We start from the raw sequence: 16,448 nt of genomic DNA on the forward strand, positions 1-16,448 counted from the left end.
CTGGCTTTCTTATTTTACCATCAAGGAGACCGATTAATCAGGTCGACACAAATTGCGTATACTGGTCATTCGAGTTCCATCTCGATGTTATTCCTCGCGCTTCCAATTTTATTTCAGGAACTCGTTTCGCGACGGGCTCGACAGTGCCGACGTAAAAATTACAAAGGTCTTAATTAGCGTTTCCATTATATTACAATTACAATTTGTTGTAGTTCGGGTTTCCAGGTATGCAAATATACCATTTATCATTTTATGAAATGTTTTATCAAAATTATCGCAAACAAGTGGTCGATACATTTAACTTTATGTTCGAATAAATTTTTAATGCATTTATACCAGACTTTGTTTTACGTGGGACTGTGCGAGTTTCTCGCAACGAAAGCAATAACGCTTATTATTACTTTGTAATTCTATATATCAACTACAATTCAATTTTGCGAAATCGATTACCGTAAAAATATATAGCCCAAAAGAAGCGTTTCTAAAACAAAAGATTGATTAATAATGAGTAAAATGATGACGCCATAAAATACGCTACTCATATTTGCAATCTTTATTTGTCAACATTTAATGTTTGAAAATTGTTTGATTATCGAGTACCACTTGAAGGATTCATTTCGTTGAATTATACTTAACGAAAATTCGTCACGTCTCCTTGTTTCTCGAAGCAAAAAAGTTTCATCGAATTTAGATAGATGTATCTGTTGGAGAAACCTCGCTGCGATTTTTTTCTTCTTTTTTTTTGTAGAATCTATTAATATGTAGTAGCATATTTATTAAAGACTTATTTATTGTAAACAGTTGACTCCGTGTACATAAGTCTACGATCATTACTCATCAATCACGCGCATCGATCATTTTCTTCTATGTATGTTGTTTCTGTCCTATATAGGTACACGAATCTGTTGAAAATATCATCACCGCGGCGTTCTGTTCGGAGAAACACTTCGGTATCACGGCGATAAAATAAACCGTAACATACACAAAAAATATAAATTTTAAACTAATCTTTTTATTAAAAAAATTAAATCGTTTTTTATAAATTTTATAAGTTAAACTCCACACACAGCGTAAAGAATCGCGTGGTACATACTTTCAATGAATTAAATGCAAGACCGATGGATGCTATTTTATCACAGTATCTAATATTGAATACAAAGCAAGTTGTTTCCCATGCACGATAGAGTTCATTATGTCATACGTTTGATAATAGTCACTGGCAAAGTGAACTACTGCTTCCGCCGGAACTGAAATTGGACCGACGTGTAACAAGGTTCCCCATTTAAATTCAGCATATTATATGTATACAAAGTGTCCGGTAATTACCGTGTCACACGTCTCATCATGGCCAGCCAAAGCAGGTTAAAATGAATAGAAAAGTCCTTCACTTTCCTTCCTGGACCGAGCATATTTCCACGGAGATTGAAGCTTGAGCTCCAATAGATTTTCCCTTCACTTTTCAAGTTGTACTTTCTTCATCTAAAGAAGTTCCTTACGCTCCGTCCAGATATTCCTACGTCCATGTTCGTAATTTTTATAGAGCGCTCCTGTATGCCTCGCCGCACGCCTATAGCAACTGTAACCGCTGGGCTGCCTCTTCTCGTCGAATCGCACGGACACACATGATTTGAAAATCTTTATTAATTAATTTCTTGTTGATTATTGAGAAAAGTAAAGGACTTTTTTAATAAGATAATAGTGACAGATGGCTAATTTTCGAGCTTTTCCATTTAGCATAACTCGCTCTCTCTGCCCACGAAAGGTATCACATAATCACTGGACACCCTGTATATATATATATATATATATATATATATATATATATATAATGTATTACACTGCAGACTATTTTTCTCGGAAATATGAAAAATAGATCTGTAAAAAATCGTGCGTCTAAATATTAAAATTTTCTTGTGTTACCAAGATTTGACTATTATTTCAATATAAAATTAACATACAACAGCTATGTTATTATTTTCGTAACATTTTCATGTGTTATATTTATGTCAACGTGATAACTAACACTTTATGTATGTCATTTAGAAATTGAATATTATTTTGAGTTTTTTTAACATAATTATTTCAAAAAATCAACACGTCTTAAAGTTATTTTAACATAAACAAAAGTTAAAATAAATCTTCAAATAATCGTAAACTTTGACATATAAAATAATCAAATTTGCTAAAATATGTGTTAATATAACTCAAAATAAAATGTATAATATACATTTCGTAAGAGTTACATTAAATCAGACGAAGCAAAATGTTATATCGACATTTTGTACAAGTTATTTTTACATTATACTTAAAGTTAAAAGAACACATATAAATGTAAAATATAGTGTCAAAAAATTAACATTTCTAATTTGTCAACAAGTAACACACGATGAATGAGTTATTTTAACATAAAATTTAGAGTGGACTTTCTGGGACATTTGAAAAATGTTACGATTAACATTTTATTTTTTACTGTGTAGTTTTCCGCGTCTCATTCGCAGTAAATATTTCTGATTTTGATCCTCGGCATTACTCAGCATTCTTATGAAAAAGAAACATTTCACAAAAATGCATAATGAAAGAATTATTTGTTTCTTTAAGTATATTTGAATATATGTAGAAATGTCTATATTTTTAATTCAAGTACATTTTTAGACACTTTGAATATTAAGGCAAAAGATAATTATTATTAAAACTGTTTATAATGTTTGATTGTTACTACTTTTATAATAATGGGTATGTGAAGTTGTCCCCCCTCCCCCCTCCCTGCTACAAAGTCATAGTTCTATCTTAAGTTCTGGATTATTTAGAACATAGGGAAAACTTCTTGATAGTTTTTAGAATGAGTTCCGTCCATTGATAGTGAAAGTAAACTTCAAAAAATGAGGCCAATTTTATTATTTTTTTATACATCCAAATGAAATAATTTTTAATACAGTTTTAACTTTTTGAATAGTTACATAGTTCTTGATACTCTTCTGCAAGAGTTTAGCTTAAAAAATTCAATTCAAATATCGATAACTTTTTAAAAAAAAGTTCTGGTCGAAAATTATGGAGTTCTAAAATCATGTTCGATAAAAAAACGATGAAAACCGCATTTTTGTAAAATGTACGTTTCGATTATTAATACTTTTAATGACTTTCAAACACACAAAACGTAACCAATCTTTATACTTTATTTTTTCATGCACGTTGATATATTACCTCTGTCGAATCACGATGTCGAATAACTATGCGATTCCAAGTTTTAGACTGAAGCTACATTGCAAACTCAAGTGTGTTATTTTAACTAAAGCTTTCCCATATATATAGGATTTTACAATCGGCCCAATACTGCGCCAGTACTAGTTGTCCTAGTTCGGGTATATACTAGCTGGCAAGTACTGGCAACACTAATATTTCATTATTAAAAAATATTTCAGTTATAAGCATAATTTCGATTTTGTTCAGTATTGACGTTGATGTTATGTATCGCTGAGTCATTATTATTTGCCATTCTTGAGCCCTGGTTGTTCTACTGTGATCCTGTAACCCTGATAGAAAGCACATGTAATTTTGACGTCAAAAGTCTGTCATTTTGACGTCAAAATGACATGTGATTCCTACCTGGGAATCCTGATGCACTGCGCCAGTATTATTGTTTGTCAATGCTGGCCCAATATTGGACAGAATTTTGGCCGACGTACGGCTGTCGGCCAGGTGTTGGTTATAGCCCAGTACTGTCTGACGGAATGTTGGGCGACGTACGGCTGCCAATCATCAGCCAAGCGTTGATTTTCGTTGTAATGCCGGACTGTCGTAGCATTGGCCATCAAGTGTTGGTTTTATTGTAATATCTGGCGACCCTATATATGAGTTCTTGCCGTTTTAAATCACGTCATTTAACTTTTATTTAAATGGCGTAATTTAACAAAACACGTAAAACGAGCTCCCAGTCAAGTGTCATTTTTAAACGTTTATGCGTGTAGAAATAACACACTTGGATTTACAGTGTAGTTGTTTTTTAAAGCGCCTATAAAGCCATCTATTGGCAAAAACCGCACGAATATAGGATTTATTGGCCAATCTATATTTTTAAAAACACGAGTTCTGATTGAAAATATCGATGTTCTCAATACTGATCGAATCACATTCACCGAAATCACGCGAAACAAAACACGCGGAATCCGATTCGAGTATCGCTTATACCTTAAAAATAGAGAATGTTTTCAAAATGATATACGTCACGATCGAAAACCGATTTCTAGCGGAAGAAGGAAGGAGTATATCGCCAAATAGCACACACAGACAGTCGGTATTAATAGTCGGCAGAACTAAACAAAGGAAATTAAAAATAAGTGTTATTTCCGAGATTATTTCCGAGGCTTCTTTTCTTTTACCATCGGTTTGATGCATATGATTGCGCTGATATTTTCAACGGATTCTGAATAGTTTCAATAAAATAAGCATGTTCTGGCGAATGAGATTAAACGAGTGGTTCGACGGTACTGCTTATAAGGATAAAAAACAACTCTTCCGAGTTAGTACTTATGAATCCAACGATAACGAAAAGGCAAGGTTGCAAAGGAAAGTGCACGTGGATGCGCGAGTGTGATGCTTGTCAAGACAGCTAATTATTAGATTAACTAATGACATAAAAGGTGTGTAGTGCCGTTTCATGCAATTATGTTCTCAGATTAATTCTAAAGATAGAACAAAAGAAACACTGTTTTGATTGTTACTATTATAAAAATTTAATTCCCACTCATGTCACCCTCTTTTTATCTTATTTATTAAACATTGAAAAAATAATCTATATAATATGATAAAAAATTAAAGAAAAGTGACATGAAATGTTATAGTAGTATTATCTTTATTTCTTTTTTGTTTTTTTTTTTAAGTCCAAGCTGAAGTATTTAAAGAGTTATGAGAAAATTGATGCAGTAAGCTATTAATAGCAAATAATTAATAGCAAAAATGATACGCAGGCATGACCGCATCGTTCGGCACAGCTCTAGATATCGAAGGTCGAAACGGAACCAGTCTAGCACTGCCATGTTTGAAATGTATTTAATTTTCATAGACTGAAACTATTAAGGTCATAGACGAGTATTTTTAATTATTATAAAAGGATGAAAGAGCGAGGGGGCCGCGCCGATTGAAATCTCATCCGCGGGTATTTAATGTAAAGTATATATAAAGCACTTCAGACGAGATATACGTAAAATATCCGCCCGCAGGACGATTTGTCCTCTCTTAACCAAAACACCACCATTTTCGATACTATATACCTTGTGATATAATCCTTAAATTCTACGATCCTTTTCCTCTTCTGTCCCATTCCCGAGAGGTACATTTCTTATCGTCGTCTTCGCGAAAGAAGATAAGAAGGGAGAGAGAAGGGATTGGAGCGACAAACGATGAAAATTAACGAATAAACCGATCGAATGAATTTCCGATGAATCTCTGATCGATTATCAAATGCGCATCTCGCTCGCTTATCTTCTCTCTCGCTTCTTGGATGCAGAACCCCACCATATCGTCGCCATATAATTTTTAGAAGTAATAAAAGAAATATAAAGAAAAGATATTATTTGAATATAACGCTGCGTTGTTATTAAATTTCGATATATACCTCACTATGTATTATTATTTGCATTCCTAGATATAAAAAAATTGTTTCATATGTAACATCTTATGATGAATGAATATCATCTATTCTCCCCTAATAATCTCGATTGTTTAAATTACACGGCATGAAATTAGGACAGTATTAAAAAATCTTTTGCACTCTATCTTATTTAAGTAAGACATTACAAATTGCATTTATTGATTTTTATTATTTGCTATATTATTGATTTTTACTGGCATGCACTTTTCTAAATGAGCTATATTAATATTCGCGATTGCTAACAGATCTTCAAAATATAACATTGTTGCCAATAAAGAAAATGTATAACCTTTCTTTATTCAACGTATCTTATTGTTAGTCAAAAGATAATCACGTATAATTTCAGCAACATCACAATTAGCAAAATAGAATATTTGCTACAACCGTTTACAGAATACTCAGGTAAGTGCACGTAATAAATGCTTGTTACAAATTTGTCAATGCAAACCCATGCACAAGTATCAAAAATCATATAAGCAGCAGAATTATACAAATCTTTCCGGAAAAATTTTGTAAGCCAGAGAGAGAAAGAGAGAAAAAGATAATTAATATAAATCAGTAAACATGCCATGTACTTGATAAGCTATCTTATCATAAGATTGTCTAAATATATATTAAAACTTACTGGTACAAACATTATAATATTTGAAAATGATTGGTGTAAAATAAAATATTCTAAAAAAAATATTATATAGACAAACTATGTTATAATATTAATAACATATTATTGTATTTTCAATATGTACATTGAGTGTTTAGCTTTTTGCACTGCCAAATATATTGATTTCTGGAGTCAGTACACTGATTAAAATTTTAATCTGACTTCAGAAATCAATGTGTTGAAAATAAGTCAATTAAAATTATTTTGCTATAAATAATATTGATATATATTTTCATGTAAATTAATTTTAAATATGAAGTCAAAATAAATAGGGATGTATGTAATAAGTATATATTGTAAAAAATTGTCTTATATTTAAATATTGACGTCCATTATTATACTTTATAAATTAATCAAACTTACTGCACTGATAAAAGATATCTTCTAATTTGTTGTATCAAATACTAACATTTTGAGAAATTTAATAATCTCATTAATAAACTTCTTCAGGTTTCTTCTCGTTTTCTATTTTTTATTCGATATGTTTCATGAACTTGTAAGTATAAATTATTCAAAATTATATGTAGATATTATCCGTTCTAATAAGATTAGTAGAGGATTAATGCAGATATACATTATTTCTCATTTAAATAAGCAATTAATTGATTACGTAATCGCAGCATAACGGGCACAGCCAGCCGGCATCTGGGAAATAAAATTGCATATACTTATCATTTGTTTTCAACAAATTCACATACTTTTGCCGATTAAGATCAAAATTTATTAGATTAGATTTATCAAAATAGCTCGTGTATTGTAGAACTCTTAAAGAGTCTAATTGTAAATTATGCACGCTATTTAATGCGCGTTTCCTGAATAGTTCGTACGTGAGTTACGTGACATGTATAAATATTTCATTACATTATTATAAATTATTTATTGTAAGACTTTATCGACGTCTTTGGGATGTAAATAAGCTTAAAAAGAAATAGCACGATTGCATCGAACGCCGGAAACTATTACGGCCAGCACAGAGTATATGGGTGTCTGATGCTTGCCAAGCATGCAGAAATAGAGAATATGGAGCGGCACTCACACCCCTCCCCTCTTTTGTTGTCTGCATCTCTTCCCATTGTTGTCCCGTATAATTAATGATCGATGCCACGATAAGGCATAAAAGTCGCTCTGGCTGCACGGGAAAAGTACGTTAGATTGCGGTGCATTGTCCGCTACCTTGTATTTACGCAATTTCCGTGCCCATCAAATAATTGTCTCGTAATAATTGTATTTTCCTAGCAAAAATATACTGCTGTTAGAATATCAATTAAATTTTGTCGTTGATATTACATTCATTTTTCCCGAATGAAACTTTGCCACATGTACATATCAGTCCTGTGCACTAAAATATCCTTCAAGCTTAAATATTGGAAGTAAAATATAGTAACATAACAAATTTAAATTATAATATTTAAAAATTTATTTCTGAAGAATTTGTGGTTAATATTTTAATTAAAAATACGTTTGATGTGTCAGTATTGTACTAATAAATATGTAATAATTAAACGCGTACAAGCGACAAAACATGTTTACCACGTCGGAGAAAGCGAGATGTTAATTATTTTTACAGGACTTAATAAAAATATCCGCGTATCTAAAGTGCAGGCATGCTTCTGCTACTTCTGCATTGCCGATCTCTCATGGCATTTAGCCACTTATGATTACGAATCATGACCATAATCATAATCTTGGCTATTAACATAACCATAACCCCAACCTTCGGTCTACGACGCGCGTCTTTCAATTTATAATTAACGTTCTTCGATAAATGTCTTCCGCCTTAACTTTCGACCCACAGGCAAAACAACAAACATGGACCGTAAAACGTGCATCGTCCCTAATCATAATTGATTCCACAATCTCTTAACCGCGTTCACTGCTCCTGCCTATCTATATAATTTGGTACTTATACAGTTTCATGTAAAACAGCGTAATTAAAGGTGTCTAGGGGTAATTGAGAGAACGAGTTGAGCCAAATAAATATATATTTTTGTGACTATCGAAAAAATAATTTAAATGCTAAAGATCATAACAGAAAGCTCGATAACTTATTTCTAGCATTTATGTGATAAAACGAAACGTAATTTATATATGTATATAAAAAATAGAATAAACTGTTGTTAATATCACACATACACAACGCAACTTGGCTATTTAATATAATATTCCGACGTAGTAATATACCGGTTAATGTACGGATAATATACCGGTAATGGCTCTTATTTTACGCCAATCATTTTAAATACAAGTCATAATACATTTAAATGATGATGACTAACTTCATCAACCACGACATGTTTACTGATAAAGTACGTTAGCACTTGTCCGTAAATTTTTCCAATCTTTAATCGGACAGGTTGTGGTTAAGTATTTTGCACGCGTAAAGTCGACACGATTTATACGTTATCATAGATATTTATCATAATCGATTCTACGCTCTAGTACCTATCCTTGACAATCCTCAGGGCCTACATTAAGTAGGCTCTCTTATCAAGCCCTAAAGATGGGTTTATGATGGCATTACTGACTATACTTTGCCCAATCAAAGTTTATTAGGTGAATATCGATGATACCTCCCTGTAGTGTTATCAGCATTAATGCTACTATCGAGAGTTTTCTATTCGCTGTCTTTTGCGCAAATCGATTAACCGTATCGAGTTTGATTATTCAAATTAGTGAAGAACGCGCCGATAAAGCCTACGGACACCGAAAGTATTACAGATCGAGGTGCCGGAATCTATAAATTTTAAAACATCTTGCCAAGGATAAAATTTCTAAGCATCTTGAGGTATTTTAATTTTACACTCAACTTTTTCTCTGATATCTATAAAGTTAAAAAAATCTCTTGTTATAGATTTATGATTAAACTCATAATATCAATTTTATTTTAGTAAAACTTCAGATTTTTCAATTTCTAAATAAATTTTCCATTTTATTGTTTATTCTAATTTATATTTCTTAGTAAAAATATTAAAAGTAGTGAATACCTATATATGATATCAAAATTTATATACGGGAGGATATAAAAAGTTAACACAGCTCTGTTATTTAAGAATTAAACGTCGCTTCTATATAAGATATTTTATTTTTCTAGCTTATGACAGTCTTTGGAAAGTGCGACATTACACCTGCGGCGGCAAGAAATCTAACGCCGGACTTGCCTCCAGTAAACTCGTTATGTACTCCGATGCACTCTTATCCTACGCAAGGACGAAGCAATTGCAGCCTCAATGCACATTCGCTGGCTATATATGGTAGCTGATGTGGCACGAAGTCACTGGATCTTTATTCGCCCGATTGAGCTCGCCGCATTATACCAAATATTTTCTTAATCTTTGATCACGTGCCATGAGCGTTAACGCATAAAGCGAAAGGTATATATATATTTTTTCTCTTTTTCAGCAATGATAAAAAAGACATACACAAACATTAAACTTTCTCTTCCCTTTTACTTAAAATTTTAGGACAGATTCTATTTCTATATGTATATCTGATGCTATTGTATATTATTAAAACTTAGATCTTGCTGAAGAGAAAACTCGTGAGGCTTTTTTAAAGAATCTTTTATATCAGGAAGCATCGGTAACTATACATTGGTTGCCCCTAAGATATACAAAAGATATAGGAAAAATGTAGCCGCACAGCAGCCGATACGATTTAAGACCGTAACACTAGTGCGTGTATTAGCCTGCGTAATTTTAGCACACGCGCCGCGCCACTCAAACTCTTTTCGCGTTGCGTCACACGTCGGTGTCGGGACGTGGGTGAAGAAGCCTCCGTTTCGTTACATAACGTCCTTCGTCTGCACGACCCTCTTCAGAGTTCTATTCCTATATCTATTCAACGGTACAAAGAACACACGCGAATACTATTCGCGTGAATCGGCTCGGTAAACCCTTTATTCAGTTCTCACGCAAGTATTACCATTATAATGTAAGAATATCATTTGCAGTCCGCGTAGAGAAAGAATTAATGACGCTTTCTTCAACCAAAAAATGTATGCTAAACGACGAAATTTCACACAACTGTTAACCCTTTATTCAGCTTAACTCTTTACCATTATACTCCCGCAAAGCACATATTAAATATTCGTAACTTTTTAAAAATTCCAAATTTCGTTGTATAAATATAAAATTCACTTATTCTAAAAGAAATTCTTTTGCATATGTATAAATCAACGAAAAATCAGGAAAAATCATTCCAATGTTCCGGCAAAAATGAGATAATATCCGAACCTGTATATTTTCTTTCGCAATATATACAATTAGTAATAAAGAACTCTAATTTATTCACAATTCGATTGTAACTCAAATTCGACAAATTCTGTCGTTTTCCAAACAATTAAAATTGGACTAAAATAATTGTCGCTTTCAAGTAATTACTTCCAATAAGCCATCTTTCGCGTGACCAACTCGCATCACTCATAATTAAAAACTTCGCTAATTCTGTCCGTTGCTCTAGCGAAGCAACGAGAGACCGCAGGCTGAAGTGCGTAACACGACCGTGTAACAGCGCAAAGGCGAATACCAGATTATCCATGAACATAAAGGAACCGTTTAATTAAAAACACAGAAAATAGATTAAAACACGAGGCAAACGGGACGCGGTGGGATAGAGGGCAAATCTTGAGGTTCTCGCTCCTTTTGCAATGGCGTAGCGGAGGTTGTTGCACGTTGCCTCGACTTATTTTACGTGGTTACGTGCCATCCAGAACGATCATAATTAATGCGTGATTACGATATGCCCCGAAGGATCCTCTCGCAAAGGATAGATCGGGTTCTGACCTAAAGGGGCCGTCACACCATCAATCATTTTTTGTATATTTTAAATAATATTGTTAATTGACGGAGGAATAATTTTGTATTGATAGTCTGTAAAAAATGTTTGTATTAAAAAAGAAATAAACTAAAATTAATTTCTTTAAATTAGATTTCTAATTTTCAAAGTCATCAATGATTGATTTAATAATATCTAGATTTAATTTTCTATTACATTCTATTTCTAAATTATTAACATTAATTTTTTTTTGTAGATATTCTTTATAAATACAGAATATAAATACAATAAATTACAATACATTAAATTGAATAAATAATATTCTAAAATTTTTCCGCGGGATAAAGGATAGTGACTGCAAAAACAAGGCAATTGTCTTGAAAAATATAATATACATAATGTACTGATGATTTTACGTGATCAAATTTCATAAGTTTTTCTTTATTCTCTTCTCTTTATTGGGACTTGAATTTCGTTTTAATTATCCTTTCATATCGTTATTAACTCTAGAATATTTTTCTATTTAAATTACTGTTGACCGGAATGCAAAGGGTTAATAAGAGAAAATGCGCTACAATAAATAATTGTGTGGAACTTCGTCATGTGATCAATATTTTTTCGAACAAACGTTATTAATATTCTGATATATACGTGGATTGCGAATATTCTTATATCACGACGATAAAACTCGTGTGAGAGCTCCATAAGAAGAGTGGATGAACAGATTCTGTTGGACTATCGTTGTGCGACTATCAGGATAATATGAAAAGAGAAATTCATAATTACGTACACTATATATGTATATCCCTACTGACAGTAATACCGTTCGTGCGAGAATTCCAAAAAAAATTTAGGTATTTTTCTGAGTACTTGAATAATAAGAAAATTCCTTGAATAATAAGAAAATAATAATAAACGTTTATTATATTTATATCGCATATCAATTAGTATTAATTTGTCAAATAAGACATAATGCCACAATTAATCAACTTAATCGTTGTAAAAAGATATATCTACATAAATTTTACATTAAGCTCTGTGATATAAAAAAGCGATCTTTTATTAGTCTATTAAATATTTTCGGAGGTAGTCGTTCGCCTTAAATTTCTCGCAATAATGAATATGTATAAATTATTGGACATAAACACGTGACTAGGCATGATATTCACTCCGTGCGTTTCAGCGCCATGTTGATTGTTACCAAAGCTTCTTGTGCAATAGATGCAGTGTATTTTTTAATTTTACTGTTAATAATTTCGGTAAGTAAAAATTGCTATACGCGCCATAATCTATGATTGTTACTATATAATTGGAGGTTGACTGCACAGCGGTATTTATGTCACTTTAATTACTGGAACTCCTATTTTTATATCAGAAAACAATAAATAATAACTACTGTTAATTAAATATTGCTTTAAAAAATGTCTGTAATAAAAAGTAAAAAATGTACATTCAATAAAGTTACTTTTTTATATACAAGTTATATTGAAAAAAAATTTTTTTCAGTTCATTATTCTTACAACTTCTGACGCAACAACTACGATGACCCATTTTTAATAATAATACGTCTAATTGAATAGGAAAATATTCCACCCTGAGTTCACTATTCTCTCACCCGAGCGCTTTCGTAGCTCGTGCTATCCCCTCCAACCAAACGCACAGAGCGAATAGTGCGATATAACAAGATATAATTTACGGTTTACCTGTCTAACGAGCGAAATACTTGTTATGATGCCACCGGAATTAATCGCAAATACAATTATCATGATGAATTATGTGTCGGCTTTATTTCGATCAAATTTATTTGTTAAAATTATCAGCATAAAATTTGACAAAGAATTATTTCATTCTATTAATGCGCGCAGATTGACAATATCATTATTAGCGATTCCAATCTCATATAAGCGTCAATTTAATATGAAAGAAGTAGAAACAAAAAGATAAAAAGAAAAGTATGTCCATCAAAAACATGACCATTATTTCGCAATATATTCAGTAAAATTATTACTTTTTTAATTTAAAATTATACGAATTTATAAAATTTATTACTTGAAATTATCTTCGCCTCACACTAATTAAAAAAAAGAAACTTAAAATTTTTGATCAGATTAATGAAAAATGCCATACCAAATACTTGTTCAGTAATCGAAGGAAAATGTTAAACGAAGATATTTTTTAAGCATTTATTTTCTCTCGCGTTTGTCTCGGGCGCGACAGTTTCTGGTAACAACACTGGCCGCGGAGGTAGGAGAAATTGACGTTTCACGGCGGGCAGACGACGACGACGTGGCAGGCAGACAAGGCATGCCATGCCGCATGCGCCGGTCGCATGCGTTGAAAATGGCGACGCTAGCGTGCCTCTCGCGACGCGTATCGCCGTACGCGCGGCACTTTCGCGATGTCACGCGCTCGTACACGTCGTGGCGTGCCGACCGCAGCCTCGGGAGAATCCAGAAGGGCGTCGGACTGCTGGCCGCCGCTTCCGTCACGTTCCTACTGGCGCAGCATTATTTACGGCCGAAGGTGGTGCACGCCTTGAAAACTCGCAAGGTACGCAGTACAGTCCGGCCCAAGATCTCGCGGCTGTCTCGTGTGGCAGTCGGCAGTCGCAGTGGCGCGAAGTTGAATGGCGAGTCACGACGCGGTCACGTGGATTTACGCGTCCACGTGCGCGCGAATGGGCAGTGCGTATAGTGATGTTGCACGAGGAACGCGCAACAGTGCACGCCCGAGTGCACGCCATTCAATGAATGCTTTTCGGAATCGGCAACGTTTCTTAACCCGGTTACGATATTTCAAAATACCTCGCCTTTATATATAAGCTACTTTGCAGATATTAAATATTATATGAATATATATAGTGTGTAGCACGACGTATTTTCATTTTCACCAAAATGTTTGCGGTTTTTTTTTCTAAATTATGACAGGAGCAGAAGGTGCTTTAATTATTCCTGTAAAGCAAGATCCTCAGTAAAAAATAATTTAATTAGGAGCCTATTTGAAGGAAATAGGTGGTATAAAAATTAATTTTTCACATTGCAGTACGGAAAAATTTTAACTTGAAATATTCCGCGGTATAAAAATACATGATGTATAAAGTATATAAGCGGTATAGAATATTTATGACAATATTTAATGTATAAAATTCAAATACTGTACGGTATCGGTTATAATTTTATAAAAAACAAGGAAGATAACATTACGTAAAATAAATTAACTGTGCGCATAACGAAACAAGAAGTAGGGCAAATAAAAATATTCTTATTTCTCACGTTACCCGGACTACTATTCCTCTGATATCGCTGAATCCGCAGGCGGACGAAGATAGGGAAAGGGCGGGAGAGAGAAAGTAAGGAAGATTCTTCGGCGAGTTTAAAAAGTGAGTTTCGAACGCGTTGGGGGTGGGGGTGGGGGGAGTTGGGAATGAAGGCGCCCGCGATTGATCTCGTTCGATCTTCGGTCGTGAGACCGAACGTGTAGGTACGCTACGTTAATAATATGGCCTGGAGGAAGCGGATCGGCTTTTGTGTCAAACGATCTTCAAGTGTATCGGCGCCACGCCCTCCGAACGATCACACAGTCGATACGGCTAACCAGTTTGGATCTTTGAACGTCTCTATTACGGCCTGAGAATCTCGGGATTCTTGTGAAAAGTAGTCCGCAGGCGCGCGCGCAAGGGAATGTACCATAAACTATAAAATCACGTTCAGCTGACTTGTCCACGTAGTATCGCGTGTTAATGTTATTTAAAAGGCTGCATTTCGGTATAAAGGATAAAAGTATATTTATCGGAAAATATCTTCCGAGGAATAAATTTTTATTTAAGAATTGATACGTTAACTAAATAATATTTTAGCATTAGAAAACGATTTCTGTTCTAATTTTATCTCAACGTTACTATACAATAATATTAAATTAATCATAATATCTATATTCGTGTAACTTTTAAATGATTTTTATGATATACAATTAAGCGTTGATAATTTGCGAAATTAACTAATTAAGTAAAGCTTTAAAAATTTTATTTCTCCGTTTCTTCGAGCGCATTTTCTTTTTACGAAAAATTAATTTTGAAAGTGCGGCACATTACAAAATTCTTAACGTCAAAAGCGAAAGCTGACGATTGAAAAATCACGGAGCGCTGTTATTATCTCGGAATACACTCACTAACGAGAAACTTCTTAGCTGTCGTACTCGCGAGTTGAACGTTGACATACGTGTTTCATCGATCATATGCGACGCTTTCGAGAATGCGGATGCCTTCTAGGGACATTCCTCGCCTTATAAAACGAGGCAGATAAATGACCGACGCTTTGCGCCGCAGTTTGCGGCCAAGCTGCATCCGTAAATGCAGATGCACCCGGCCCTTTGCCACGAGACACCCTAATACGAATGCGATGTACCCTAAGCTGCTTCCTTTCCGCACCTCGCAGCACATGTATCCATTAATTATCGCGCGTGAGAACATGGGAAAGTTGCATCGACCGTTCTTGACAATCACGCTAAAGTCTCGTATCATTTGTGAAGCGACTTGACCAATTATCTTTTGACATATTTCTGATATAGTCATGGAGGTCATGGATATGCATAAATAGTACTTTCAGCAAAATATATTTTTCTATAGTTTGATAGATTCAGATACTGTTTTTTTGAAAGGAGATGATGTAAAATTTAATAAAATGCGTAAATTTAACTTGTAACAATGGACTCTATTACTAACGAAAGTTCTTACAATCGTATATTATTTAAAAAGAGGTCTTTTGAAAAGTTTCGTGAAACATATTCATTTATTGTATAAGTTTATTTTTCAACGTTTAAGTAATATTCTCTAATACGAAGTTTTCAACTAAAAGTATACGGTTATAAAAACTGAAGGTTCTTACGAAAAGATTTATTTAAATATGTTGAATAATTTTAAAATCATTATTAATTGAAAACATGTCCACAACGTTTTTTTGTCAAACTTCTACTATTTTCTCAGAGATAAAGAACATCTTATGGTACAGAGACGTCTCATGTTCTCTTATCCTGTATTCGCGTGTTCGCGTTCAGACTTTTCCAATCTAATCAGAAAACTATCGCAGGCGACATCATCTTGATTCCAGAACACAAGATATATTTTACACATTTTGCTGCAATTGCACGCGCAGCTGACATGCATGTAATCGCGGTACATGCGTCCGGTACAACACGCGTGACACTCTAACGTGCCTCGTCACGTTGCACTGACTTGTGCGTGTCCAGAAGATATTCTTTGACCACATCGCTGCCAAGAATTCGGCGAGAATAGGGCGACGGCAAGAGTGCCAAAAATGTCATACTACGTGAAACGGTGCACGTTCGCACATAATTTACGCGGAATATACT

The 16,448-nt window shown here is 33.7% G+C and overlaps 2 protein-coding genes across 6 annotated transcripts in view; one reads left to right on the forward strand and one right to left on the reverse strand.

Moving 5' to 3' along the window:
* The window catches only part of LOC143893441 (cytochrome P450 27C1-like), a 363,376-nt gene that overhangs the window by 306,688 nt on the left and 40,240 nt on the right, over window positions 1-16,448 (reverse strand). The window lies entirely within an intron of this gene.
* Window positions 13,387-16,448, forward strand: part of LOC143893438 (calcium uptake protein 3, mitochondrial-like) — a 31,700-nt gene continuing 28,638 nt past the window's right edge. For 3 of the 4 annotated variants that reach the window (XM_077398815.1, XM_077398818.1, XM_077398819.1), the window contains exon 1: window positions 13,388-13,631. In XM_077398815.1, coding sequence (XP_077254941.1) covers window positions 13,398-13,631 — 234 coding nt within the window. In that variant the 5' untranslated portion in view covers window positions 13,388-13,397. Of the gene's footprint in view, window positions 13,632-16,448 lie in introns of all 4 variants that reach the window. The other variant, XM_077398817.1, reaches the window with a different exon arrangement.

Source organism: Temnothorax americanus, unplaced genomic scaffold (genome assembly GCF_048541705.1).
Source record: "Temnothorax americanus isolate GAGA-0224 unplaced genomic scaffold, ASM4854170v1 Scaffold12, whole genome shotgun sequence".
In the NCBI taxonomy this organism is placed as follows: domain Eukaryota; kingdom Metazoa; phylum Arthropoda; class Insecta; order Hymenoptera; family Formicidae; genus Temnothorax; species Temnothorax americanus.